At 54.1% G+C, this 27,505-nt stretch overlaps 1 protein-coding gene across 2 annotated transcripts in view; it reads left to right on the top strand.

The window, feature by feature from the left end:
* NUDCD3 (NudC domain containing 3) overlaps positions 1–27,146 on the top strand; it is a 75,274-nt gene extending 48,128 nt beyond the window's left edge. Inside the window, exons 3-7 of one of the 2 annotated variants that reach the window (XM_082632647.1) lie at positions 2,897–3,029; positions 12,039–12,182; positions 21,836–22,024; positions 25,334–25,479; positions 27,028–27,146. In XM_082632647.1, coding sequence (XP_082488773.1) covers positions 2,897–3,029; positions 12,039–12,182; positions 21,836–22,024; positions 25,334–25,444 — 577 coding nt within the window. In that variant the 3' untranslated portion in view covers positions 25,445–25,479; positions 27,028–27,146. Of the gene's footprint in view, positions 1–2,896; positions 3,030–12,038; positions 12,183–21,835; positions 22,025–25,333 lie in introns of both variants that reach the window. The other variant, XM_082632646.1, reaches the window with a different exon arrangement.
* Positions 27,147–27,505: the final 359 nt, after the last annotated feature.

Here is a 27,505-nt window from a genome sequence, read left to right as displayed (position 1 = left end):
ATTCTGTGCACGTTCAAGTGTTTGTCAGATGTGAGCTTTACAGCTGCGGTAGGTGCTAGAGCTGGGAGGAAGCCTGTGGGTCAGGGACACGTGGGTCTTGGGCCACCCTGTCCCCCGGACCTGTTTCAGGTGCTCAGCAGGCAAGCAGGCTGGCATGGCCACTGGAGAGCTCCCAGGAGTGGGGGCCACAGGGCAGATCACCGTCTCCTGTCAGTGTGTTCTTAAAGAGAGCTCTCTTTCTCCTGGTGGTAAAGCGTCTGCATGTTGTAGGGAATTAGGACAATACCTAAAGATACAGAAAAGAAAATCAAACTGCTTGTGATCCTGCTACACAGAGACAACCACAGAGGCTTAATGGACTTCCTTTTATACATACACACACGTCTTTGTGTGTGTGTTTTCTTAGAAGGCTGAACCTGTACCATGCACAAAAGCTGCATGTCCTTTGTCAGTTCTATAGTATATTGAAAGCTTTCCTCTCATCACTGAACCCCCTTTGCAGACGCTTGCATTTGGTGGCATCCACATCAAGCTTACTCTGACCACCCAGTGACCAGGCTTTGACCGTTCCTGTCTCCTTTGCCCCACCCTGCTTTCTCTGTGGCTCTAGGTTCCCACAGGGGCCCTCCATCCCTCCCTGGCCGCGTGAGCGGGTAGTTTGGGGCTGGCATCTGTTCTGATTGGTCAGTGCCCAGCCCTGCCCCTGACCTAAACTGCTGCAAAAAGTACCACAAACTGGGTGGCTTAGATCAGCAGAAATAAATCTTCCCGCAGTTGTGCAGTCCTAAGTCCAGGATCAGGGTGTTGCAGGGCTGCACTCCCTTTAGGACTCTGGGTAGAACCTTTCCTTGCCTCTTCCAGCTTCTGGGGTGGCTGACAGTCCTCAGCGTCCCTTGACTTGCAGCTGCATTGCCGTCACCATGTGGCTGGCTGTCTTTTCCCTGAGTCTCTACACGTTGTCCCTCTGTGCGTGTGTCTTCGAGTCCGGATCTCTCTCCCTTTAAGGACACAGTCCCATTGGATCAGGGCCCACCCTGATGACCTCATTCTAACTGGATTACCTCTGTGTAGACCCTGTCTCCAAATGAGGTGCTGAGAGTTAGGACTTCAGCGTATTAATTTTGGGGGACATGGTTCAGCCTGTAGCAGCCACCAGTTTACCAGCCCAGAGAGCCTGGACGCCCAGCCTCAGATACAAGGTGTGTACAGCATACCCACAGGAGGTAAACATGTTCTTGGCTTAAAACTTTTGCCCAAAAAAGCACGTCCTCACTAACCACCGCTCCCAACCCCTCCTGACCAGAGGTGTGGGGCTGATGGGGTACACGCGTTCTTGACCCTTTTTTGGGTGTTTCCATCTGCACACGTGCAGACGCTCACAGTGAGTGGAGTCTCGTCCTTCGGCCTCTCCCTCCAGGTGCGTCTGCCGGGCTCTCCGAGGGCAGGAGGTGGCCGGATTAATCTGTATTTTGGGATGTCCTTCCTTATAGGTGTTGCCTCCTCCCTGACTAAGCTTCTGTCTCTAATTTAGATCTAAAACTCACTATAATGGACTCTACACTTACTTTTGTATGGTGTTCATACTGTTATTAACACTGTTAAATTCTGTGGCAAGTATTTTATTGTATTTTATTTTTACCATCAGCTTCTTGGCCATGCCTGTTTGCATCTGCGCTGGGTTGGTAATGCGTGTACAGGAGGATTTGGCTGACTGGGTTTTTTCTAGGCTGTCTCATAAGCACATTGCTCGCATCTTAGGAAAGCCTGCAGTTTAGTACATTGCCTTGGCTTTCATTTATTTACCGGGAGAAAATGGAGGCTGGTGTTGGATTAGGATTGAAGTTGAGCAGCTGTAGGCTGAACTTGTTTTGCCTTTTTTTTTTTTTTTTTAAGAGCTATGTCCTGCCAAGTAGTTTATGAGAAACCAGGCACCCACAAGCCCCAGGATTTTTTTTGTTTTTGGCTGTGTTGGGTCTTCGTTGCTGCACGCGGGCTTTCTCTAGTTGCGGCGAGTGGGGGCTACTCTTTGTTGCGGTACGCGGGCTTCTCACTGCGGTGGCTTCTCTTGTTGCGGAGTATGGGCTCCAGGCACGCGGTCTTCAGTAGTTGCAGCACACGGGCTCAGTAGTTGCGGCACTCAGGCTCCAGGGCGTGCAGACTTCAGTAGTTGTGGTGTGTGGGCTCAGTAGTTGTGGCACATGGGCTTAGTTGCTCCGTGGCATGTGGGATCTTCCCGGACCAGGGCTCGAACACGTGTCCCCTGCATTGGCAGGCAGATTCTTAACCACTGCGCCACCAGGGAAGTCCCCCCAGGATTTTATTAATGAGGCTCTTTGGTTTGTGGTCTGGCCTGGTTTCTTTTCTTTTTTTTTTTTTTGCGGTACGCGGACCTCTCACTGTTGTGGCCTCTCCAGTTGCGGAGCACAGGCTCCGGACGCGCAAGCTCAGCGGCCATGGCTCACGGGCCCAGCTGCTCCGCGGCATGTGGGATCTTCCCGGACCGGGGCACGAACCCGTGTCCCCTGCATTGGCAGGCGGACTCTCAACCACTGCGCCACCAGGGAAGCCCCTGGCCTGGTTTCTAAGCTTCGTGAAGACCAGGAGCACCAGGCTGTGCCGTGGTCTGTGGTGGCAGATACTTTTCCTAACCTTAAGGGTGCTGCACTCAGGGTCTTCTCCTTGGCTTTTCCCTTTGTTCCTGTGACCTCCCAGGAAGCCCGAGCTGGGGGGTCAGAAAGGAAATCGCCCAGAGAGAGGGAGAGTTTTAGATGCAAAATCAAGTGAGATTAGGTGAAAATTCTCACAACCTAGAGACAGTATGTACCTGGGTTCCCCTGTGGCCTTCCTGCCCTGTGTGTGGGCCTGGGCTGTCATCTTACTTCTTGTTCTTTCTCAGGAGGCAGGAGCAGTTCCAGAGAAACCCCGACAGCTACAATGGTGCTGTGCGTGAGAACTACGCTTGGTCCCAGGACTACACTGACCTGGAGCTCAAGGTGCCGGTGCCCAAGCACGTGGTGAAGGGCAAGCAGGTAACCTCGGGGGTTCTTCCCAGCTTCTCTGCTCAGCTTCTTTCCTTGGGGCATAGGCTTCAGGCTGTGGGCTGCACTGGAGCTGATCTCCCCGCTTAGCCACCAACACAAAACCGCTTCTTTTCTGCAGTCACAAGCCTGCCACCACCACATCCTCTTTAACCACGTCAAGTATGAGACCCAGCTCAGCCCCCTATGTGAATAGAATGTGAGCTTTGTTGTTGTTTTTTAATGACAGTATTTTCATATCGTTTATTGCCTTTAGTCTCTGCAAAAGCACTACAGAGTAGGCAAGGCAATTGTTGTTATACCCATTTCACAGATGGAGAAAGTGGAGTCCCAAGAGGCAAAGCAAAGAACTACAGGTTCTGTAGTGACAGGTGGACTTCCAGTCCTGTGCTCTTTGGAGTTGTAACATTTACAACTTGAGTTGATTTCTCCATCTTAATGACGTTGAGTGAGTAGAAATTTAATCTTTTAGCGGGAGAGAGATGTTTACTTGGGGACGTTGAGAATAACATGATTGTAGCTTGTTGGAAATAGGTAGGCATCACTTTAAAGGAAAAACTCTCACATGAAATGGGACATTGTTACTATAATCCATAATATAAAAAATTCCGATATATGCCAGAAACTGTTTCCTTATTTCAGTCATAATGAGAAACTACAACCTGCAAAGTAAGTAGTAGCTTTTATGTTTTATAGATGAGAAATTGAGGCCGAGAGAAGTTACTTGGTTATCCAGGTTGACATGGAAAAGTCACCATGTGTCTCCCTCACTCTTGCTATGCCGGGGACAGTGAGCACTGTCCGAATGTTTTTGAAGGAGTGAATGGCTGAGTGGGTGCAGTGGTAAAGCCATGGTTTGATTCAGGTGTGTTTACTTCTAAAGCTCATGCTGTTTTCCATGTCCCACTCCTCACTTTATAAAGCGAAATAACTGCTGGCTTCTTTAAAAGAGAAGATCCCAGAGCATGTAAAACAGAAGTTGAGTTTCATATACATTTTTGAGAAACGATGCCCTGTAAAGTGGCTGCTGCTGGTCTGGATACGTGTGTGGATCCAGGCTCTGGGCAGTGAGTGAGCCCCTCCAGGCCTCACCTCCACCCCACCCCCATCCTGAGGCCCCTGCTGCTCTCCTCCCTGGTTCCCTAGGCTCTACCTAAAACAGGCCTTCCCTGTGCAGGAGTCTGGGTGGGGCCCGGGGAAGCCTCTAGAATACTGCTACTTTCCTCCAGTGTCAGACGAAGGCAGTTCATTCTGCAGCACAGAAGACAGGAGCAGGACAGGAGCCCCTGAGCCTTCACGGCTCCACGTGGGTGTGCGTCAGGGTGTCATGGAGATTGTGGCTGCAGCAGCATTGTCTGCTCGTTCCTCCCTTTCTCCCTTTCCCACCCCATCCCAGGAGATCTCACCAGGGCTCAGTGACCCGTGAATGGACTTTAGGATCCAGGTCAGACCAGGTAACTAGGGGTCATCCCTACAGAGTCCTACTTTTTTTTTTTTTTTTTTTTGTGGTACGCGGGCCTCTCACTGTTGTGGCCTCTCCCGTTGCGGAGCACAGGCTCCGGACGCGCAGGCTCAGCGGCCATGGCTCACGGGCCCCAGCCACTCCGCGGCATGTGGGATCCTCCCGGACCAGGGCACGAACCCGTGTTCCCTGCATCGGCAGGCGGACTCTCAACCACTGTGCCACCAGGGAAGCCCAAGAGTCCTACTTTTGATGACCATGTTCCCTCTGATTGTGGTGGGTCATAGTGGGTGCAGGCTGACCTTCCTTGTTAGAATAGTTTGTTCAGCATCCTTTAGAGTTTTAGTGGGTCAGGTGTTGATTTTCATTTTGTTTTTTTGGTAGGATTGCTTTGTGTGTAGGCAAATAAATTATGGAAAGCATTGGTTACTATACTTCACTACTTGGCTAAAAATGTTACAGCTTCCTGGTCTAGTGTCTGTCTTCTAACTTCTCCATGAACTTCTGGAGCTTTCTCTGGAAGGACTTGTGTTAGGCCCAGCCTAAAACTAGTTATTTTGGGGACTTCCCTGGTGGTTCAGTGGTTAGGACCCTGTGCTTTCACTGCCGACGATGAGGGTTCAATCCCTGGTCGGGAAACTAAGATCCCGTAAGCTGTGCTGTGCAGCCAGAGAAAAAAAAAACAAACAACTAGTTATTTTCTCTTTCTTTGACTTAAGAGACACAGGTTACCTGACATCTCTTGCTGAAGTTCCCACAGCCATCCGGGAAACCTTCCCATTGAAAACAGCATCTCAGATGTGCACACTGGTCATTGGGGTGTCAGTCTCACAACGCTGCTCTGCCATAGCAGTGTGTTGTGAGGGGCCTGTCCTTCGTCTCATTGCGCTAAGGGACAGACCGTCATGCCCCAGTCATATCTGTGCCTCCTAAATCCACTTGTTGTGGCCTCTGGGAGGAGACGGCTTCGCTTTCACTAAGGATAACCCTGGGTTTTGCTCATTTCTGCATTAGACATTTACTGACCACATGATGGTCCCCAAGACTCGAACAAGATTGCTGCTCTGGAGCTGACCTGCGTGGGGCTCAGTTGATGACAGCAGGTGCGCCAGTACAGTTCCAGGGTGTGGCAGGTGCCATGCGGAGCATAAACAGGCTGTTGGCTCAACCAGCTCTGTGCAGCCGGGCACCCCTCAGGCCCTTCTTCCCAGCAGCCCTTCGAGGCGTTGCGGTGCACACAGGGGGAAACGCAGAGACGGTGAGGGTCTCTCCAGGCTGGCTTGCTCTGGAGCCAGTGCTCCCACCACTCGGGGGGTGTGGATGAGCCTGAGTGTTTGTGACGCCGGGATTGGAAGAGTCGTGTTCCCCGTAAGGCATTTATTTATCCATTGTTGGCACTTTGTGACACCTGCTGACTTAATTTACACTAGTCTCCTACGTGGTTGAATTTTTTTTCTCCTTCAATAGTATTTTTCCCCATGTCATTAAAAAATTGATGTATAATTGGCATACAATGTCACGTTAGTTTCAGGTGTACAATATAATGGTTTGTTATCTGTGTGTGCTGCGAAATGACCACCACAGTAAGTCTGGTTACCATGCTCACCATATTACAGAACTGCGTATGTGCGATGAGAACTCCTAAGATTTACTCTGTTAGCAACTTTCAGAATCCAGGTCGCTTTTATACTGCAACCTTTGAAAAATGCATGGTCTCTCTAGTTCTTGGTGATCTAAAGAGTTTTAGGCATGCCTCACTTTAAACCTAGGGATAAGTTTATTTTGTATCTCTCGGCTTTTGCTGGCCTAAGGGTTTTTTTCTGAGTTGCCACTTTCTTTCTGGGCTGGCTCCTTTCCAGCTCTTCCCTGCGGTACCTGTCACAGCTACCTGTCAGCAGTGTTTATTTTTGGTTTTTGTCTGTGGCACCTATCAGATAGCATCATGATGGTAGCTGTGATTGTAGCGGCTCAGCTGATGAAGTCGCAGTTGTTCTGGGTTTGTAGTTAGCTCTGTGTGTGAGGGGCCAGGGGTGTTGGGGGTACTGGGTAGATGTGGGAGCACTGAGGGTCAGTGCAGGGGGTCCTGGGCCCCCTCTTCTTCAGCTGAAGCTTGGTGCTTGAGGCCTCAGAACATTGCCCCTCCTTTACTCCTTGTGGATTTTTTCCCTGTGGAAAACGTATTTGCCTCTCAAGGGTAGTGGGGGACAGATAAATGCATGTGCGGAATGCTTTAAGTTCAAGCGTTCTTATTTTACATGCAACTGGTTTTTTATAAGTCTTTGTTGTTTTTATCATTTTGCTGGTGCATCTAACGGAAAACTTCTCAAAATGAAGCTTTGGTTTCATTCATTAGTGAAATGTAGTTAGGTCTTTGCTTCATCGCGTTCTTTGTTCCATCCGCTCTGCACGGGAAAAGCAGCCGAGTTCCCCATTCTTTCCTCAGTGTAGCCATGGGGTAGGGAGAAGGAACTTTGCCATCAGGACGATGTATGTGTGATCGCTAATGTCAGCTGGGGCTGGTTATAAACCTGGCATTTCATTGAATCATAGGATTTTAATGCAGGAAAATTGAACTCCGGAGAGTTTTAGTCTGACTCTCATTTTGAAGATGAGAGAGCTCTCCTGGAGACATAAACCGCTAAGGCGCCACACTGTCCGGTGAGACGGTGGTGGAGCGGAGCGCAGGACCCGGCTCCCACCTCCACCCTGTCTGATCAGTTAGTTGTCTTTTGCGTGGAAAATGTCATGATATTGTTGCACACAGTCATGACTGCATGACATTGAGTGACAAGTGAATTACTTTCCTTCTTGGTATTCTCTTTCCTCTCGGAGATTGTGCATGGTCTTTACTGGCGGATGAGGTCCTTGCTGCTGGATGGTGGGCTCACGGCCATGCTGCCTGCCATCTCTCGCCTCACCATGGGAACCTTCCAGGACAGCACCAAGGCCCCTGGGCATGTCTTGTACAGTGACGCTGTGCTCCAGAGCTTGATTCAGCTGTAGGAATTTGTGCTTAAAAGCTCTATTACACGGCGTTCCCTTCTTAGAAGGCGTTTAGAAAAAATGTAGGAAGACTCTTTTTTATAGGAAACTTCCATAGCAGAAAAGGCTAATAGGCTGCATTTATCTGTTAAAAAATTGCTTTTGTTTGAATGCATAGGACATGTACCCGTTCAAAAGAATAAAATGTACAAGGAGAGGTTTCTTTCCTGCCTCTGCCCTTTCATCCTATACCAGCCCCCACCCCAACCTCAGAAATCACAGTACTAGTTCCTGGGATCTTTGGGCAGATGTTTTCTATGCATATGTTGTCAAGTTGTCAACTATGAATAAAAAGCCTCGCGGCCCCACCTTCAGCACAGATGATGTGCCACCCCCCGCCCCGTTCCCTCTGTCAGCCCCACTAGGGCGGCTCTGGTCTCTGGTGTTTGCCGCCGTGCCTCCAGCCAAGGTGGCTGCCCAGGAAAGTCTCAGGGGACCTAGGATTTCCCGTGTCATCTGGCTCAGGCTGTCGGGACGCTGAGGGTGCAAGTGCCCTGAGCCCACCACCCCTTACACTCAGGGCTCTGGTCCCTGCTGCTCCTCCCGTCAAGCTGTTTTGCAGGTCCTTACTCCATTTTCATTACATCCCTTTGGATCAGTAGTTTCTTATATAGTTTTTTGTTTTTCTGGAGTTTCTGGCTGTCTTTCTTTTTTTCTTGTCAAAAAATAGTACACTTTCATCATAATCTCAGAATTACTCAGACTCTCACTGGTACTGTGTATTGTCTAGAAATCACTTCCTGCAGACCCTCTCACCTCTGACTCCCATCCGGACTGATTATTTTCTAGTTCGGTTGTATAGCTTGCATCCTGGAACTTCTTTTCACTGCACTTCTAGGTTAAATTCACTGTGTTTTAGATCCTTGTTGGATCTTCCTCTTTTTTTCCCCTAGTTTTATTGAGGTATATTTGACATATAATGTTGTATTAATTTCAGGTGTACAGTTATTTGGGATGTGTATGTTTAGCAAAATGATCACCACAGTAAGTTTAATTAACCTTCATCACCTCACATAGTTATAAATTTTTTCTTGTGATGAAAACTTCTAAGTTCTACTCTCTTAGCAACTTTCAAATGTACCGTTTAGTATTGTTAATTACAGTCACCATGCTGTACATTAGATCCCCAGAACTTACTCATTTTATAAGTGGATTTTGATCCCCCTCCTCATCCAGGATCTTCCTCTGTTTTCATCCTCATTTTGTTGTGGTATAGACTCAAGTAACTTTCTCGAAATGATGTGTGGTAATAAATGCAGTGTTCTTGAATGTCTTAAAATGCCGTTATTTTAAACTTCCGCTTATTTTGTGGTTTGAGTTTGTATAGAATTCTAACTTTAAAAAATACTCTCCTGGGAGTTCCCTGCTGGCCTAGTGGTTAGGAGCCTGGGCTTTCACTGCTGTGGCCTGGGTTCGATCCCTGGTCAGGGAACTGAGATCCTGCAAGACGTGTAGTGGGGCCAAAAAAAAAAAAAAAAATCTCCCCTAACAAGATTGAAGGCATTATTCTCCTGTTTTCTTACATCCGCTGTTACTTATTCTAGAAATGTCTTCCATTCCGGTTCTTTGTGAGTAAACTTTTTCCCTCCTATTTGGAACTTTTAAGACCTTATTTTAAATACTCAGTGGTATGAAATGTCATGAGTTTGTGTAAGTCATCTTTCATTCGTTCTGTTCAGCCCTCGGTGGGTCCTTTTAAACTGAAGCCATGTTTTTCTTAAGCTCTGGAAAATTGTCTTGTTGCGGTCACAGTTTCTGTAATGCCAAACTGATTGCCTGGATTGGTTTCTGGCTCTACCTTGATTTCTTTGACTTTATCTTCCAGCCTTTCTGTTGAAAATCTTATTTTCACTCTGTTTTTTTCTAAGTGTTTGTTTTGTCTAGTTCTGTTTTCATGTTTTATTCTGGTTCTATAGATACCTTATCTTCTCAGATCTCTTCGAGGGTATAAATTGGAAATATTTTAGAATTCCCTTTTTTCCTAATTAGCTCTGTAATCTTTACTTTTTTTTTTTTAAACCTAAGTCTGTCTTTTTGTGCTGCTGCTTTTTCTCATAGAATGCAATCCTTAGTTCCCTGCTAGTTTTTTTATTTTAAAAATATATTGGGAATTCCCTGGCGGTCCAGTGGTTAGGATTCCACACTTCCACTGCAGGGGGCACGGGTTCCATCCCTGGTCGGATCCCGCATGCTGCGTGATGTGGCAAAACAGAAAAAAAAAATCTTCCCCATTCTGTGGAGTGTGGGATGATGTTGATGGTTTTCTCCTTTACGTGTCTGAGGTCTGCCGCTCCCATCGCTGCTCACAGCTGAGGAATTGACTGGCTGGCTTTGCCTTGCAGTGTGTTGGGCTGGGTGTCCACCCAGTTCCCTTAGACTGCCGGCCCGTTTTTCTGGAGCAGGGCTCCCTGTAGCTCCATGGCACACAGTGGGTTCTTCTCCCTTCTGACGGGGCTTCCGCTGGCACAGCTGGCCGTGGACTGACTCAGCCGCTCTGCCTCCATGCTCCATACCTGCTAACTGCCAGCTGGAAGCGCCACTTGGCTGAGCTTGTCCCTGCTCTGTGCTGTCTGTCGCCACACGCCTCTCCTTCCTCTCCATAGAGTTGTTGAAAGTTTCTCTGTCCTGGCCTCTCCCTTCTTTCCTGTGTTGTCTGGGGTTTTTCTCTGCGTGCTTTGTTCCTGTCATCTGTGTGGGTCATGGAGCTCAGGAGATGGCCGCCTGTTCCCAGAGTGACGTCTTGAACTGGAGCTCCTGGAAGCATCTCTGGTCTGGTTTCCCCTCGGTGCTTGGGTACATCCCCTTTGTATAAGAGACGAACGAGCTCACCCAGGTTTGGAAATTATCCTGTTACATAAAGTTGGCTGGAGGATTTTATTTGTTAAAGTGAGCTTGCTCCTGGGAGGCCAGGACTGGTGGAGCCTTGGTCCGCTCTGTCAGGTGTTCACCGCACATCCGAGTTCGTGGTCAGGGACAGCCGATTTGGCCAGCGGTTGTCTGCATCTGTCTCGGAGTGCGCTGGGCCGCTGTTGGGCAGCTGGGAGTGAACTGAGTTGTGCCCGTGCCTTAGCAGAACCGAGTTAAGTGGTACATTCTCTCAGAAATTGGGTGCAATTGGAGCTGGGGCTCACAGGACCCCCCTGGGGCCTGCATGGGGACACGGTGTGTGCAGGCATCTCTCTCCTTTCCATCGCTTATTTATTTATTTATTTATTTATTTATTTATTTATTTATTTATTTATTTATTTATTTATTTATTTATTTGCGGTACGCGGGCCTCTCACCGTTGTGGCCTCTCCCGTTGCGGAGCACAGGCTCCGGACGCGCAGGCTCAGTGGCCATGGCTTATGGGCACAGCCGCTCTGCGGCATGTGGGATCCTCCCGGACCGGGGCACAAACCCATGTCCCCTGCATCCACAGGCGGACTCTCAACCACTGAGCCACCAGGGGAGCCCCTCCATCGCTTATTTATGGTTATTTAAAATACGGGTAGGTTATAGTATCAGATTCCACTGACAGGTGTAGACTCCAGTTTGAAAATTCTGTGACACCGAGGGTTTCTTTTCAAGTGCATTTAATAAGCACTTTGCAAGTGACATGGGAGGGCCATCTCCAGACTGTTTTGACGCCTTGACTGACACCACCCACCCGTGAGAAAGGCCTAATGCGGACATTATGCAAATACTAGTATAAAAGATTTTTACGTTATAAAACACAAAATTTAGAATTTAGAAGAAGTGGGGGGAAAACAAACCCGGAGTTCTGCTTTCTTTCCTCTCCATTTACTGATCTGCTGAACGTCCTGGGGTCCACGTGCTTGGGGTCCTGCTGGCCGGGGTACACGCATGAAGTAAATCTCCCAGTGCGGCAGCTCTAGCACTTTGTGGAGACAGACGGAGAGAGCAGGGGGAGGGCGTTTCCAGCGGATGAGGAGGTGGGAGAACAAAGACAAATAGAAAACCAGAGCACCTGGCCTCACCCTCCTGGGTGAAAGCTGAGCTGTGGCCACAGATGGCACAGCAGCTCCTGGCAGGCAGCAGAGCCGGGCTCGTGGCTGCTCTGCCCCGCCGGGCGTGTCCTCCAGGGCAGGGCTGCTGTCCACACCAGACAGCAGGGTGGGCGTCGGGGGAGCACACCCCCTGCTGCCGGCCCCGCTTGCCCTCTGACCAGGGAGTTGGCCTCCCCTAACCGGAGTAGAGTTTGCGGCGGGAAACCAGCGGTTCCCACAAAGCCCCCCACGTTACCATTGTGCATATTGAGACATCTTCTAGTGCGTTTCCTTGAAGGAGATGATGATGCGGAGGCTGCTTCACGTGTGCAGTGGTTGGTATGGTTTTCGTCATTCAGAGAGCCTGATGACCCTCGGGCTGGTTTTGCATTTTGTTCTCCTGCAGTGTGTGGTCAGGCGCCTTGGAAACCTCCGTCCCCTCCCACCTTGGAGCACGTCGGTCACCACCTTCCCAGCGCGAGATGATTCTCCTCTGCTCTGTTCCAGGTCTCTGTGGCCCTCAGCAGCAGCTCCATCCGGGTGGCCGTGCTGGAGGAAAACGGGGAGCGCGTCCTCATGGAAGGAAAGTTCACCCACAAGATCAACACCGAGAGCTCCCTCTGGAGCCTTGAACCCGGGAAGTGCGTTTTGGTAAGTGTGGGCAGTAATGCTGTGAGGGTGTTGATTTCTGCCAGCTGGGGAGTTTCCTCGGTGTTTTCCAAGCAGCTCGAAGGGCACCTTTGTGGGCCTCAGCTGACTGTCACTGCTGCATCTACAGCCTTGGCCTCTCGGCGTCCCACTGCTCGCTTCCTTGAGGTGGGGCCCGTGTCAACAAGAAACTGAGGGGCACTGGAATGCAGTGTTTCTCACTGCTTCGTGTCCTCCTGCCCATGCACAGACCGCATGCAGTGACCATGCAGGAGGTCCTGGCGGGGCATCATCCCCAGAGCGCGGCTGTGCTCACACCGGACATGTCCCCTCAGTTCCAGAGGCTTCTGCTCTCCAGGGATTCAGTTACATCTAAGGCAAAACCAAAGAAGTTAAAAATTAAAAGGCAGATCGCTTTCATGAATGCCAGTCTGGAGGATGCAGAGTTAATAAATTCAAACAGACAGCCTTATTTGACAAAGTGGGTCTCAACTGGCTAAGCTAGCCAAGGGTGCAGGATCCAAACGAAGGGGTACGTGTTCCAGTTACTAGATTCTTTGGTGGCTCCATCCTCTCTCGTCAGAGCCTTGCACCTGGTCAGTGGGCAGCACCCAGGGAGGCTTCATGCAGTGAAGGGAGACTATATATTTGGGTTCGTTCCTTTCCTCTTCCTTCCTGCTGGGATGCTTAACCAGGGCGTGGTGAAAGGGGTAAAGATGAAAAGAAAAATATTAAGTCTTTGGGCACAAAATACCTCAGAATTTTATATAGGCATGTTCTTTATATGTGCAAAGTGTGCCATTTCGTCATGATCCACTTCTCTGTGGGAATAGGTGCCCATGGGCCTGCCTGCTTGGTCCTGACTGACAAGGCCCGCGGCGCTCTGTTCTGGCTGCTCGCAGCTCGCAGACACACAAACCCGTTGGAGTGGAGAGGATTCCATCACTGCTGGGGGGCTGGAGGTCTCGGCATGCCCGGGACCCCCGAGCACACACAGGCCCCTCTGTGTGACAGGAACACCCGGTGGCAGAGCGCCGGCCAAGTCTGCCTGAGTCTTGCTTAAACCTTGCTCTGTTGCACCTCCCCTGGCCTTCCGAGGTTTCTGCTTCTCGCCACTAGTGTGCAACAGTCATGATGATTTCCCCCTTATCACCCTGGGGTTCAGTCGCTCGTCTGTTCACCCCCGTGCCTCTCCACCCCCAGTGCCGCTCCCCAGACTACGGTCCATGCTCTTAACTACCAGTTCCATTTGCAGAATACCTTCATGGGCATGGTCTCATGGGCACCTCCCACGATTGTGGGAAGTAGGAAGCCAGGGTCTCATTATCCCCCCGCCTCCCGAGGTCACGCAGGCAGCCAGCGGGAGCCCGCGGCAGGCAGCCCACCCTCTCCCGGCGCCGCTGTGATGGCTCAAGTGGTCACGGGGAGCGTGGACCCGTGATCCTGGGTGCCCCATTGTCCACGGATGCTGGGCCTCACTCCTCCTGTGTGGGGTTGATGGACCACCCAGAGCTGTGCACGTAGAGCTCGTCCCGGCAGACAGCTGGTTGTGCTTTGCTCCCTCTGAGGGGTTCTTCTGTTGTCTTCAGCCCTGTTGTCTTCGAGTCCCCGCCTAGGATGGAAAGACTGACCCCATTGCTGGACCCTGAAGGTCCACAGCCACTGTTTACCCACTGGTCTGTCGGGGTTGTAATCAGGGTACTGAGGATTCCCTGCACTTGACGTGGCTTCTGCGGAAATGTGGTTGTTAACCAGGTACCTCACTCTTGGGATTTTCGTTGCCAGAGGTGATGTTGACTTCTTCATGCCTGTTCCAGAGCCGTGTCACCTTTTTTGCGTGTTTTGTACAACTTGCGTCTGAATACGGACATGGCTCGTGGCCAGGGCATTAACTCCTTGTAATTATGGCCTCCATCTATTGGGTACACTTTGGCCCTGGCTCTGGGAGGTGCCTGGTGGTGCTGTTTCATCTCTGCAAGCCTGTTTTACAAATCAGGATGCTGGCGCTCAGAGAGGGTGAAGAGCTTGCTCAGGGTGGAGCTGGACCCCAGACCCAGAAGCCTCCCGTTTCCCTCCTTCTCTAACTTTCAGCTGAAAGGCACCCAGGAGCGAGTAGGCGCGGGGAGGAGAGCTGGCAGCAGCGCAGCGTAGCTTGTGACCAGCAGCCCCGGGCCAGCAGGGAGACTGGTGCGTCGCCTTCTCTGCTGACCTTGATGAGACGACCGTGACGTCCGGTCATGCGCCCAGGCCCTGTGGTCGTCCCAGGCCCTCCTCTGGTCCAGGGGGAGGCTTGTGCCCTGGCTGCCTTTTAGTTTTCCAGTTTGCTTTTGCCAAGCACCTGCTGCTCGAGGAGTTATAAAGAAGCAGAATGGGCTGCGGTGCACCTGTCACTGCCCGTGAGCATGGCTTCTGGCTGTCCTGCTCCTGTGTAACCCTGCGAGGTCCATGTAGACACCTCTCTCAGAATTGCAGGTGCTGGGCTGGTTCTTCCCCGAGGTTCCTTCAAGTGGCTTTCATCATCCGTGGATGGCATCGCATTTCTAATGCTGCTCCACCACTTGTAGAAAAAGAAGAGGACTTAATTTAGAGCATCACATCCTCTTCCGGAGCTTCCCTGCCAGCCCAGCCCCCTGCACACCTGGCGTGCACCTTCTCACGAGATGCGGGGATCCTGCCTGTCTCCACCTTCCTCCTGACCACGGTCCTCGGGTACAGCCGATGCCAGTGTCTTAATGGAGACATTGCTGCTTATGGAGCTGAAAGATTGGTGTGTTCTCAGTGTAATTATTTATTTACTGGTAACATTGAGGAGCACGTATCTGAGATGATATTGTAGCTCAGTAAGCACATGGCTTTGATGCGTGAAGACCCTGGGGCCTTTACTGACCAGAACAAGTGCCATTCCCTCGAGCCTCTGGAGGGGGAGAGCGTGGCTGCCCAGGTGGCCAGGCCTGCTTTGTGCCTCAGCCCCACTCACTGGCCGCCTTTAGCCTCACTGGACCTCCGTTCCTCAATCTTCAGGTGAGGCTCAGAGCCTTGGTTGGTCGATCCCCAGACGTTTGTTGGTTGCTTATCACTAAGTGCCAGACCCTGTGCTGGGCACTGGGGCGATTAAGGAAAATAGTCAAGGGCCCACCTCCTAAAGGCTGAGTGGGCCGAAAAGGGCCCCCAGATGTCCTCGCCAGATCCCAGAACCTGCAAATAGGTCCTTATTTGGAGACAGGGTCTTTGCAGATGTGAGAAGGTGAAGGACCTTGCGATGATGAGATCATCCTGGATTATCCAGGTGGGCCCTAAATCCAGGGACAGGTGTCCTTACGAGAGGAAAAGAAACAGACAGAGTGAAGTGAAGACGAGGCAAGGTCCCCTGGAAGCTCTGGAGGGAGTGCAGCCCTGCGACACCTTGATGTTGGCCTTCCAGCCTCCAGATGGAGAGAATAAGTGTCTTGTTTGAAGCCCGCAGTGTGTGGCGCTTTGTTGCGGCTGCCCCAGGACACTAGCACAGGCCTTATGTGGCATGATCTCTGTGGGGGCCACTTGGGACAGGAGGGGTCACCCCGGGGGTGCCTGTCACCTTACCAGAGTCTGTGGTCCGAGTCCTGACCTCCCAAGCAGGCCAGTGCAGACATGCCCCTTGATTCCCAGCCACCACTCCCTCCTTGCCTGAGCCGGATCCACATCAGACACGCCCGGGCAGGCTTTCAGAGCAGGCAGGGGTGGCAGCTAAACCCGGATGACAGCTCTTGCCTCCCTCCCTCCCACACTCGAGAATGTTAAATGAGGCTTCTTGATTCTGAGGCAAAGCTCCTTTCTTGGTTCCTGAGACGTGAAATCAGGGCCTCCCCCTGTGCCTCGTTCTGTCCCAGAACCCGCCTCAGCTCACTGTCCTGGTTTCTCCCTGCAGGTGGGGCTGATGGCCCTGCCGTGGGCACCTGCAGGCCATGGCCTCGAGCCGTCGAGACTCCGCGGTCTCTGCATTTGTAGCCATTAGTGAGGCGACGCCAGTCCACACGCTGACATGATCCACACTCGAGTCATTTAAAGCTGGTGCAGTAGCTGCCGCGTGTTCACAGATCTTTGTCTGCTTGCCTTAAAGCTCGCGCTACTGAGTGTGTCTGGTGCTTGAACCTATGAGTGTTTTTATATAAGCTGCGTCCCCCGTATTTAGATTATATATTTAGATTACAGTTCTCAAAAGTAGAGTTACAGGCTGAGTGTAGTCCTCGGCCATTGCCGTGGGCTCCCCGAAGAAGGATGTCGGATTTCTGTGACATCAGCAGATCCCTGTGTGCCCTGGCACTGGGCTGTTTTCGAGTGGGGATGTGTGTTTCTCTGTGAAGTGGTTCACCACTTTTGTTTTGTCACTGGTGGCCACGGGCCCCCTGCCTGGCTCTGAGGGGCCATCGTTCAGCTTAAAATACAGGTTAAATTACGTTAGTATTTTGGCAAGAGCCCGAAGCCTGGAAATTAGTCCAGGGACTGAAATGCGAGTTCTTGGCCTTCAATGCTCGTCTCCTGGGACCCGTCGTGTTTCTCAAGGTGGTCACATTTTTGGCATCATCACCAACCCCTGGATCTCCACCGGGTGCTGAGAAGCAGGTAGCCTGAGTCTGCACATTCTGGAGAAGTTGCCCGTGAATAGAAGGGACATGTCAGGCAGAACCGGAAGACCACGCTCCTGGTGGACAGAGCACACGTCCCCTCGTCCCGTGAGGGAGGAGAGTGGAGACGCAGCTTGGCCCTGCGTGGTCACCTGCCTCGCAGCCACAGCCCACCACGGCCGGGTTCTGTCTGGCCCTACAGTGCTTTAATGTTTAAGCTTAAAACACTTGTTGACGACATTAAAACCAGGAGGTTGCCCACCGCAGTGCCGCCTCTGGCAGAGCCCTGAGAGGCTAGCGGTCTGGCCGGGGCCGCGTCCTCCCCGCATAAGCGCCTGGAGCTGAGCAGGCCCCCGCTGCCTCTCCCTGTCCTCTGTCCTTGTTTCAAGGCGCCCTTCTGAAGCCCCATCCCACAGCTTTCACCTGCATCTCCTTGGCCCAAGCTTGATCCCACGTACGGGCAGCTGCAAGGAGCTGTCCTCCTCGCGGGGCGCACTGCCTCCCTCTCTGAATAGAAGCAGCGTTCTGTGACAAAGGAGGGGAGGGAGATGAGTGTGGGTGAGTCATCATCATCACACAGATTGGGGTGCTGAGGTGAGCTGAGCCACGTGGAGTTGGAAGTTTCTCTGAGGACATTTTGGGAAAACTGTTCAACCAGCACTCTGGGGGTTCCCCTGAGAAACTGATTCTAGGTCTGGGACCGATTGCTAAAAGGAACCTGGAGGAAAGCCAAGGAACGAGGGTGTGTTATCAGGTCACAGCAACCACCCGTGACCAGCCGAGATGGGGCACTCTGAGCGCTGTGTGATCAGGGATGGGAACGAGTGAGCCATTGAGATACTACGTGTCCAGGAGCCGGTGCTGGCGACAGAGGGGTAAGTGGCTCCATCATTGGAGGAGAAGGCCCCTGCTGGCCCCTGCACAGCACCTGTTGGGGCTGGAAGTGTCGTGTCCCTGCCATATCGCGGGGCAGATGGAGTCAGGGAGGAACCCCAGGAATGCGGCACGTGACATCTGTGCCTGCAGGGGGGACATCCCAGGAGGGCTGCAGCATCACCTGTGCAGGTTCTGCGGGGGCACGTCCCTGAGCTTAATCAGGAGGAAGCACCAAACAAACCCCAAAGGAAGGATGGTCCTTAACAACAAAAGACAAAGGCGGTGGAATGTTCCAGATGAAAGGGGACAGGCCCACTAAGATGTAGTCAGGACCCTGGACTGGATCCTGTGCAGGAGGGAAGGTGAGCTGAAGTTACTATAGTAAAGAACTTCCATACCTTCAGGAAGGAGACACTCACCAAAGTATTAGGGGTAAAGGGCCAAGATGATTCCGAAAAAATACCGTGTAATTTACCCCGTATTATAAACTTACACACAGAGTGAGAACATATATGCAGACACACATACACGTGATAAAGAAAAGGCGTAGCATGTTAACAGTGGGTGACTTGAGGAAACGGTATTCTTGTATTTGAATAATTCTAATAACTTATAAGTTTGAAATTATTCTAAATAAAATGTTTTAAGAAATGAGATGGGAAATAAGCCCATGAAAAGATGCTCAATGTCGTTAGTCATTAAGGCAATACCAATTAAAACCACGGCGACATGTCACTTCACGCTTATTTGATTGGCTCCTGGAAAGAATCGACAGGAACAGGGACTGGCGACAGTGTGGAGCCCCTGGGGCTCCCCTGCACTGCGGATGGGAAGGCCAAACCGTGCAGGTGGTTTGGAAAACAGTTTGACAGTTTTTATAAAGTTACATGTGCACTTACCATAGGACCTAGCAATCCCACTGCTGGATACCTACGAAGGGGAAAGGAGACCACAAAGCCCTGCAGGCAGTCTGGTAGGTGACCGCCGAACCCTGGAAACACCCACCTGTCCACCCACAGGTGTGTCGGCCTGTGTCAGGGGGTGACCCCCATGCGCGCATAGCATGGCTGAACACCAGGCCACTGCGCTAAGAGAAGAGCAGACCAACAGACACAGACCAACAAAATGGCAAAGCAAGTGTCAGGCTGAGGGGATCGCCGTCGAAAGGGGACCGTGAGCTTTGGGGTGTGGCTTGATAGTGGTGGCTCCGTGGCTGCATTTGTCAAAACTCATAGGATGCACCCTCAAGACAGTGAATTTTACTGTGTGCCAGCTTACGCCTCCACAAACCTGATTTTTTTAAAAAGTAACAATGTTAAAATAAAAAATCAAAACCCAATGTTAAGCCATCAGACTGCTTTATCAAAGATGTTACTTTTAGACCTGAATCTAAGAACGTCTCACCCGTGTCCTCTTGATGCTGCACTCTGTGTTATTCCACCTGAAACAGGAATGACGTTCTGACCCAGTAGCATATGAAGGGACCGTGAGGACACTGTGCTGAGTGAGAGAAGCCAGGCACAGGACACAGAGCCTGGGGGTCCGTTTTCGGGAAAGGTCCAGAACAGGCAAAGAAATGATGTGTTGCCAGGGCTGGGGGAGGGGCAGAGTGGGGAGCGACTGCTCAGGGGCACGGGTTCTCCTTCTGCGGGGATGAGAGTGTTCTGGAACTAGATAAGAGGTGGTAATAGCTCAGACTCTTGTGAATGCGCTAAACGCATTGAACTGTTCACCTTAAAATGGCTAACTTTATGTTAATGTGAATTTCACCTTCAATTGTTTTTACTGCGGTGCTGGGCTCATGTTGATGTTTATTGGGTCTGCAGAGTGCCCGGGCGGACTTGTTCTGTGGACACAGAGGCCCACCAGGCTCCTTGGTTTCAGGGTCAGTCCCCTTGTGCCCCCGAGCTGTGTCGGGCCTAGATGTGTGTGTGGACCTGGCTAGGACACCCTGTGTGTGGTTCGTATGCACAGGAGCAGCAGCAGAGCCCCGGGGTGGGGATTGGGCTGACCCCACAGTGCTGTCACGGGCTGTTGGCCTGAGCATGGCTCTGTCCTGCCTGTAGCGCTGGGTGATCCAGGTGAGGCGCTGACTTCTAGGTAGAGGTAATAGTGGGTATTTTACAGAGGTTGTGAGTGCTAACGATACATGTTAGATTTTGGCCATGATGACGACTAACGAAGATACAAGTAAAATGAATCTAAAGGGTCTGTTGTCTCTGGAGATTTACAGTCGTCTCTCAGTATCCTCAGGGGATTGGTTCCAGAACCCAGCCCTCCCCCCACCTCTCCCCCACCAAGGATACCAACGTCCAAGGATGCTCTAGTCCCTTATATAAATGGTGTAGTGTTTGCATGCAACCTGCGCACATCCTCCTGTTTACTTCACATCATATACCTAATCAATGTAAATACTATGTAAACAGTTGCTGAAGTGTGACCAGTTCAAGTCTTGCATTTTGGAACTTTCTAGAAATTTTTTTTTCCAAATATTTTTGATCTGGAGTTGGTTGACTTCAGTGGAATGCAGAACCTGTGGATACAGAGGGCCGACTTCCTCAGAAGTCTCTCCTGGAATGGTAAGAAGAGCATGTATTTCCCCCTTGGAAGGTTTCTGTTGCCCTGGCGCAGTGATCTGCAGCTCTGTAAAGACGGGGCTCAGTGCTCGGCACTGGGGGCTCTGAGGGCCAGGTCAGGTCCACGCGTGCAAACAGGAGAGTACAGTTGGCCAGAAGCTGGCTAGACAGAGCATCTGGAAACAGAAGCTTCACCCTGAATGTAAACAGTGGCATTGGCAGGGTAGAGGTCATTCATCTGATCAGGTGGGCAGGGGGTGCTCAGAACCCCTGCCATCTCACCCCTGCCATCTTCACGCCCGCGTCCACGCAGGATGGTCAGAAGTGGGGCGACTTGCTTTTGTAATGTGCTGAGATGCTGACATTCATGCTGTGCTTGTGGTTTCCTGGAGGTTGTCTCCACTGTGTGACCCGCCCCCATCACTGCCCACACCTCAGCCGCTCTCAGGGCCGGGACTTAGCTCTGCTGTGACCCTGTTGGACCCGGGCTCCGCAGGGGCTCTCAGTGGACTCGGGCAGCAGGGCTGGAGCTGGCAGCACCACTCCCCGCAGCCCGTGAGCCATGGGGCCGACTTCTTAGGACCTGTGGGCATGCAGTGTCTTCACAGATGTCGCCTGTGGGCCAGCTCGCAGTCCACTTTGTCAGGATTGCCCACTGGCCAGTAAGCCTCTCCTCATGGTGCTCCTGTGAGGAAGCGCTGCTCTCACTGCTGGCTCCGTCATCTCTGTGTCACCTCCCTGCCCCTCTGGGCATGAGTGGGGGTTACGTCCCGTCTGAGAATGGACAGAGTGAGGGAGCGTGGGCAGCCCTCCTGTCAGTTCTTGGCCAGTCAGTAAAGAATTTCCCGATGAGCCGGCCAGGGACCACGGGGAGGAGGTGGCCTGGGCCCTCCCTGTGTGGTCCCCGGGATGCGTGTACTTGGCATCAGCTTCAGGCAAAGCCCTGCTATTCTGCAGTCCCCACCTCTGAGTTCTTGTGTCCCCCCGACTCCCCCCGTCCCTCACTGGGCTGCACCATGAGGCTGAGTGGCAGGTGAGTCACATGTAGCGGTCGCAGGGCTGGGGAGCCGCTCTTGCAGCCGCCTGGCCAGAGAGGAGAGTGGGACAAGGCGCCTGGGCGTCTGGCTGGTGGGTAGTCATTGTCAGGCTGAGTGCTTGGTCCCCCAGGTTCCAGGTCCCCCCAGCAGGCAGGAGCCTGGGTGCTGTACTTGGAGGTGGGGAAGGTCAGCAGGAGGGAGGGGGATGAGCTAGCGGGGCCCGGGCAGGTGGATGTTGACAGAAGCTCCTGTTTGGGCTCAGGCTTCCCTCGGCAGCTCGGGAGACTGTGACGGGGTCCAGGCACCGGCGGATGGGGCAGCTCGGAGTGCTCGGAAACGACCCCCTCTGGTCAGAGCGGGCTGGGGTTCTGGTGGCTGAGCGGTGCGGGTGCTGATGCCTACGGGGGTCAGTGTCTTCTGAGAGGACCTGGGGGACAGGGACCACAGGTACCGCCCAGTCATGGTGGTGGAGAGTGGAATACTCAGTGCCCGGGGTCCGGACAGCCCCGCTGGGTCCCCGGTGCCACCTGCCCGACACTGACTGTGCCTCTGCCCTCGTGTGCCAGGTGAGCCTGAACAAGGTGGGCGAGTACTGGTGGAGCGCCATCCTGGAGGGGGAGGAGCAAATCGACATCGACCAGATCAACAAGGAGCGCTCCATGGCCACGGTGGACGAGGAGGAGCACGCGGTCCTGGACAGGCTCGCCTTCGACTACCAGCAGAAGCTGCAGGGCAAGCCGCAGAGCCACGAGCTGGTACGGGCCCTGCGGGGCAGAGCGGGGGGGCGGCGTGCGCTGCTGCGGGCTCCTGACGCGGGCGCCCAGCCGGCAGAGCCAAAAGCTGTCTGTCCGCGGGGTCCCGGAGGTATCGCGTGTTGCTAGCTGACACGCTGGGGCCGTGCAGACGGCTCCCTCCCCTCAGCCCCTCCAAGACCCTCAGCACAGGAGGGACAGTCGGGCCCAGCCCTGCCTCGGGGCCGGTGCGGGTTTGACCACAAAGGGCCAATGGGAGGAAAGTCCTTCCAAGTCACTTTCGAACGTCAGAGGTGTGAGAAGTGGGCGTGGCCGGCGGCTGTGGAGGGATGGGAGGAAGTTAGTGACCGAAGAGGAGGCTCGTGCCTGAGCCTGTGGTGGCAGCGAGGAGGATTAGTTAGACGTGTACTGTCTTCCTTCTGCTTTAATACTCCCAAGAGTGGCTCTGTGCAGAAGAGAGGGTTGCTTTTCTCAGGTTATTTTTAGTTCCCAGTGTCCCACGTGAGCAGCACCGGGAGTTTGAGCCATGGCACCACGGTCCATCTCCAAGGCTGCTCATGTGTCAGACACGAGGCCTGCCCTCCACCCCACCCCCAGTGCCATTCAGATTCTCAGGCGTCCTGTCTTATCTCCCAGGGGCCTCACTTTGTGGCTCCTGTGAGTGGTCTAGGCCTAGGGCCGTCGAGCGCCCCCACCCACTGCCCGCGTGCCTGTGGTCCTTCCTTTCCGTCTCATTTGGACCCTGCATGCAAACGGCCCGCCTTGCTCCTTCGAGGGCCAAGGAGCCATGGAGGGGAGTGCTTAGTGAGTGCTTACTGCACGCAGGTTGGGTCGGGTTGGCTGGGTCATGGTCCCCCATTGCAGCACCCCTGAGAGGGGGGTCGAGGTTTAGAGGTCACAGCACGTGTTCGAGGTCCCACAGCTGGTCTGGCAGCAGGGCTGAGGTTTGAACCCTGAGCTGGTTCCAGGCTTGTCTGTCACCCCTCCCTGAGTCTCTGAATCACCTCTTGGTCTAGCTCCCTGACCCACCTGGGCTTTTGGGGCTAGAGGCCGGGGCTACAGTTGACCATTGGATCACAGACATCTGCTGGTCTTGTCTACGGAAACTGGCCCCTGGCTGTAATGGCTGAGCTCGCAGGGCACAGGATGTGGAGTGCAACCCACCTCTGTGCACGTTTAGGCGGCAGTTTTATCCAGTTACGCTGCATGTGCCTGTGGCCACCAGGTGAAAGAGCACTGAACGCCGGCCCGACGGGAGGGGACCCTGTGCAGCCATCGAAAATGTGGGTGTCGCTGCCCCGAAGTGGGCAGGCACCTGGTTGTGAGACCCAAGTAGGAAGCCGAGTCCCTGTTGATGAGCTCAGGGATGGGGCCGGCCGATCAAGAAGGATCTGAAGAAGAGCCTGGGAGACCCTGCAGTCTAATGGAAAGAACTCTATGGTTTGAGTCAAAAGGGATTCTGGAAGGGCTTGCCGTGTGCCAGGCAGTGTGCTGACCGTGAAGGGGCGTGAGTGCCCGGCTGAGTGCAGTGCCCTGCGGAGACCTTCAGCAGACACACAGGAGCCCATGGCTGGTGGTGCAGGCGGCAGGACTCGGGGGTGACCCCTTGCCCAGCTGACGTGCTCCTGGACAGGCAGGGGCCTCCAGCTTGCCGTCCCTCGCTGGAGATAGTAGAGGACTGACACCTCGGGGCCATGGGAGTAGAGGTGGGAACACCAGCACTGCCGTGTGGGACTCATCTGGGCTTAGCAGACATTCGGGAACCTCCCAGGCTTCCACGTGGACTGTCCTCAGTACACGGGCCTTGAGGGGAGCGCAGTGTGGGGAGCAGGGTCTGGATGGAGAGCAGAGCTTTGGAGGCGCGAGGGGCCAGCAGAGCTGGCGTGGCCTGGCGGGGAGGGAGCTGGACTTCACGGTGCTGAAGCCACGGACAGTCTCTGGAGTCCTCGGAGGAAAGCGTCCCCAGGAGAAGAAGGAAATCGGGGCTGGAGAGTCAGCAGGACTGGCTGGTGGCTTCAGATGGGGGCTACGGGGAGGAGGGGCGGCTTAAGAAAGCAGGTGGTGGCCATGAGGGGCCTGGGGCAGGACCAGCGCGGGCAGCGGGCCGAGGACCCCTGGAGCTGGAGCGTGAGGGCCCGTCAGACTGCCTGTGACGAGGCCGGTGCACGGGCACATCAGTGGGTCAGGGCTCACTCGGCAGACGAGGTGCTCAGATGAGGGGCACAGAGTGAGTTGAGAGACCGGGAGGGGGGGCCTTCAGAGGGGTAGGTGGGCGAGAGCTAGAGGAAGAGGGATGGCACGGAGGAGGAGGCCTGGCCCAGCAGGACTGCCAGGAAGCCCCGGAGTCAGGCTGGTGGGCGGGGCCGGCCTCTCTGGTCCCTTCTCCCCGGGGGGCGGCCTGCGGGCAGCACTGCCCGCTCCTCCAGTGCTCTTCCCAGGGTCCCTGGCGTGTGTCATCTGTACCGACTTGGGAGTAATATGGATTAATCCCTGAGATGTACTACCCATCTTTGATGTGTTTGCTGCTGCACCACGTAGGTTTAATAACAGGGAAAAGAAGGCCCCTGTCAGGAGGAGAGTCCTGCAGCCTTGCCAGATACCGGGAGCTTTCCCCTCAGCGCAGTCTGTCAGCCTAGAGGCCAGAGGTGGGCAGGGCTTTCTGGCCCCGTGGCAGTGAGTTTCTTTGTTTCTCCTGGTCAGAAGGAAGGGGAGAGGGTTCCCAGCCTGATGCATTCTCAGGGAAGCACCGAGGGCAGACCCGGGGACCCGCGGGGAAGGAGGGCCTACAGCACGGCGAGGGACCTCCCTCATGGGTGCAGCCTCCCGCCGTGCCCTGGCCCAGGCCACAGTGCTTGGCTTGCTACTGCCTGTGTGCTGGGATACGTGATCCAGCAGCTTTGACCTCTGCCCCCCAGGGGCTGCAGGGGTCGGTGATGGGTGGGTCCACAGCCAGACTTCCTGAGGTCTCTCTGAGTCACAGCCTGGGTCACTCCCAGACTATCTGAGGGTACAGGCCTCGAGGCCACCAGCCTTCTCCCTGGGAAAGGGGAGCAGAGAACCCCTCTTTGCACCTCAGGCCATTTGGAGTTCGGACAGGTACTTCTGGTGAGAAGGGACAGCATCGGAGCCAGGAGGACGGCCAGTGCTTCGCTGGGGCCAGGATGGGGGTGGAATCTGCACGTGGGGATGCAGTCTTGCGGAGGGTCTGCTGCCACCCCGGGCAGGTCCTCTTCCGGAGGACGCAGAGCGGAGTCCTGCTCTAGGACGTGTGGGCCTGGTGACTACAGTAACCTCTCTATTTTCTGTTTGTAGAAAGTCCATGAGATGCTGAAGAAGGGGTGGGATGCTGAAGGCTCGCCCTTCCGAGGCCAGCGATTCGACCCGGCCATGTTCAACATCTCCCCGGGGGCTGTGCAGTTTTAATGACCGAAGGAAACGAAGCCCTCGCCGGCGGGGAGGTGGGGCCTCAGCCGTGGCCCACGGCTCCCTTCTGCCGGGGACTCGCTTGCCTGGTTCACCCTTGCCATCCTTCTTTTCAAGGGGGAACCCGGCCTCCATGCTGGCCCTGCATCTCCAGACTGTTCTAGAGCGGGGCGGGGGCTGTGTGGCCTGTGCGGGCGGGTGTTAGAGAGCAGGGGGTGTCCCGGCAGGCGCAGCTCCGGCCCCTCCTGGCCCGTTAGCCACTCCCTCCCTCCGCTTGCTGCTCTTGTGCTCTCTGCTTGCTGTTCTCACGCTTGGGGCGGGCGTGGGTGCTGCTCGCGCGGCTGTTGAAGCGTGGGCAGGGTTGTGCAGCCTGAGGGCCGAGCTCCTGGCCAGTTTGGGGAGAGCGCAGCCTCGCCCTCTTGCTGGGTGTGTTCACGTGTGGTCTTGCCCGCCTGCTTGTACGCGTTCACCGCCTGCCTCAGCCTCGTTGAGGAGCTGCAGAAACTGGGGTCCTGCCGCCGGATCTGGACGCTGGAAGGAAGTGTCTCGTGGCTCAGGTGCAGGCACGGCAGGATCTGTCCCTCTCCTGACCGGGCTGCTCTGCTGCCACCCGGCCTAGCACTTTTCTCTCGGGGGATCCGGTTCTTGTCAGAGTGAGCTGGGCCAGGCACCCTCAGGAGGCCCCGTGGTGTGTCAGCTGCTCGGTGCAGCCCTTGGTCCTTTCCTGGCTGAGGCCACACTGCACCGCACAGAGCTGTGGCTCTGCTCTCACCGCTGTCCCAGGACCCAGAGCCTGTGCCCTTCGCCAGGACTGTGGGGCTGCCCTTCTGGGCGGTGACCCTGCAGGTCTCTGCACCCTGGAACCTGCCCTCGTGAGCTCTGTTCTCTGGGCTGGGGGAGGAAGGAGCCCTGTCCGGGGGGCGTTCTTTCTGGAGACTTCCCCCTTCAACTGCAGAGGTGGGAGCTGCTTCATCACAGTCTATGGGGGCAGGTTTCTGGCTCACAGCGCCCTGTAGACACATCCCTGGGTCCCTGGGAAGCGTTTGCTTGCTCTGATGCCATCACAGGAGGCGTGGACACTAGGTGGCTGGGGGAAGCGCCACCACGGGGGCACAGGGCCCTGCTGTTTGCACTTGTCACCGAGGCTGGTCATGGAGCTGCTGGAGGCCCCTCTTTAGCGCCCTCAGGATTTGTACACCTGTCCCACATAGTGAAAGGTCTCACTGGCACGTGTTTGTGAGAGAACCATTCTCAACACGCCCCTGTCTCCTCCTCCCCTCCACCACCCCCGTGGGGTCTTCTGCCGTGACCAGGTGGGGTGTGGTGCCTGCACCTCAGCTATTTGGGAGACTTTGGGAGCTGTGGACTCGGTGGTCAGTTGTCTTCCCTTTGCCCTATTTGATTTCCAGTGTTGCGTTTCTCCCCACCCCACCCGCTGTAACAGCGGCTTGCAGGCATCTGGGAGTGCCAGGCTTCAGGGGAGGGAGTGCTTGGTCACCCGCGCCGTCTTGTGGGAGACCTCTGCCCCTCGCCGCCGGCCTGGGCCCTGGAGCCTGTGCACTCTGCCTGTTTTCTCTCTTCAGACCCGGCAGCAGCAGTTTGGCCACTGAGCTCCGTCAGCTGAGGTCCAAGGAAGTGGGGTGCACACCTGCGAAATCACCCTGTCTCCGGTGTTGGTTTGCAATAAATCTGTATTTAAGCACTTGTGGGTCTGTGTGTGACGTTCGTTGCCAAGACAGTTCTCATTGTGTGGTCATTACCCAAATTCTAGCCCTGAGGCCCGCGTACACAGCAAACGCCAAAATGGCAAATTCCTAAATATCTCCCAGAGGTGTTTCTCATCCAGCCTGCATCCTGGCGAGACTTCACACAGGTTTCAGAAATCTAAAAAGCTTTTGGTCAGGAGAAGAGATTGTATCTCTAGAGCTTGCGTGCATTTCCAAACAGGAGTCAGAAGGCTTCAGCCCGAGGGTCCTCAGTGCCCCATTTACCTGCACGGGTCCCGGAACGCTGGGCTCATGAGTCTGCCTGCACCCGCTCCGGACATAACAGGTGTGTGAC

The sequence above is a fragment of the Mesoplodon mirus genome (genome assembly GCF_964341445.2).
Source record: "Mesoplodon mirus genome assembly, chromosome: 9".
Lineage (NCBI taxonomy): Eukaryota > Metazoa > Chordata > Mammalia > Artiodactyla > Ziphiidae > Mesoplodon > Mesoplodon mirus.
Note: the sequence above shows the minus strand (reverse complement) of the source record. Positions and strands in the feature narration are given on the sequence as shown.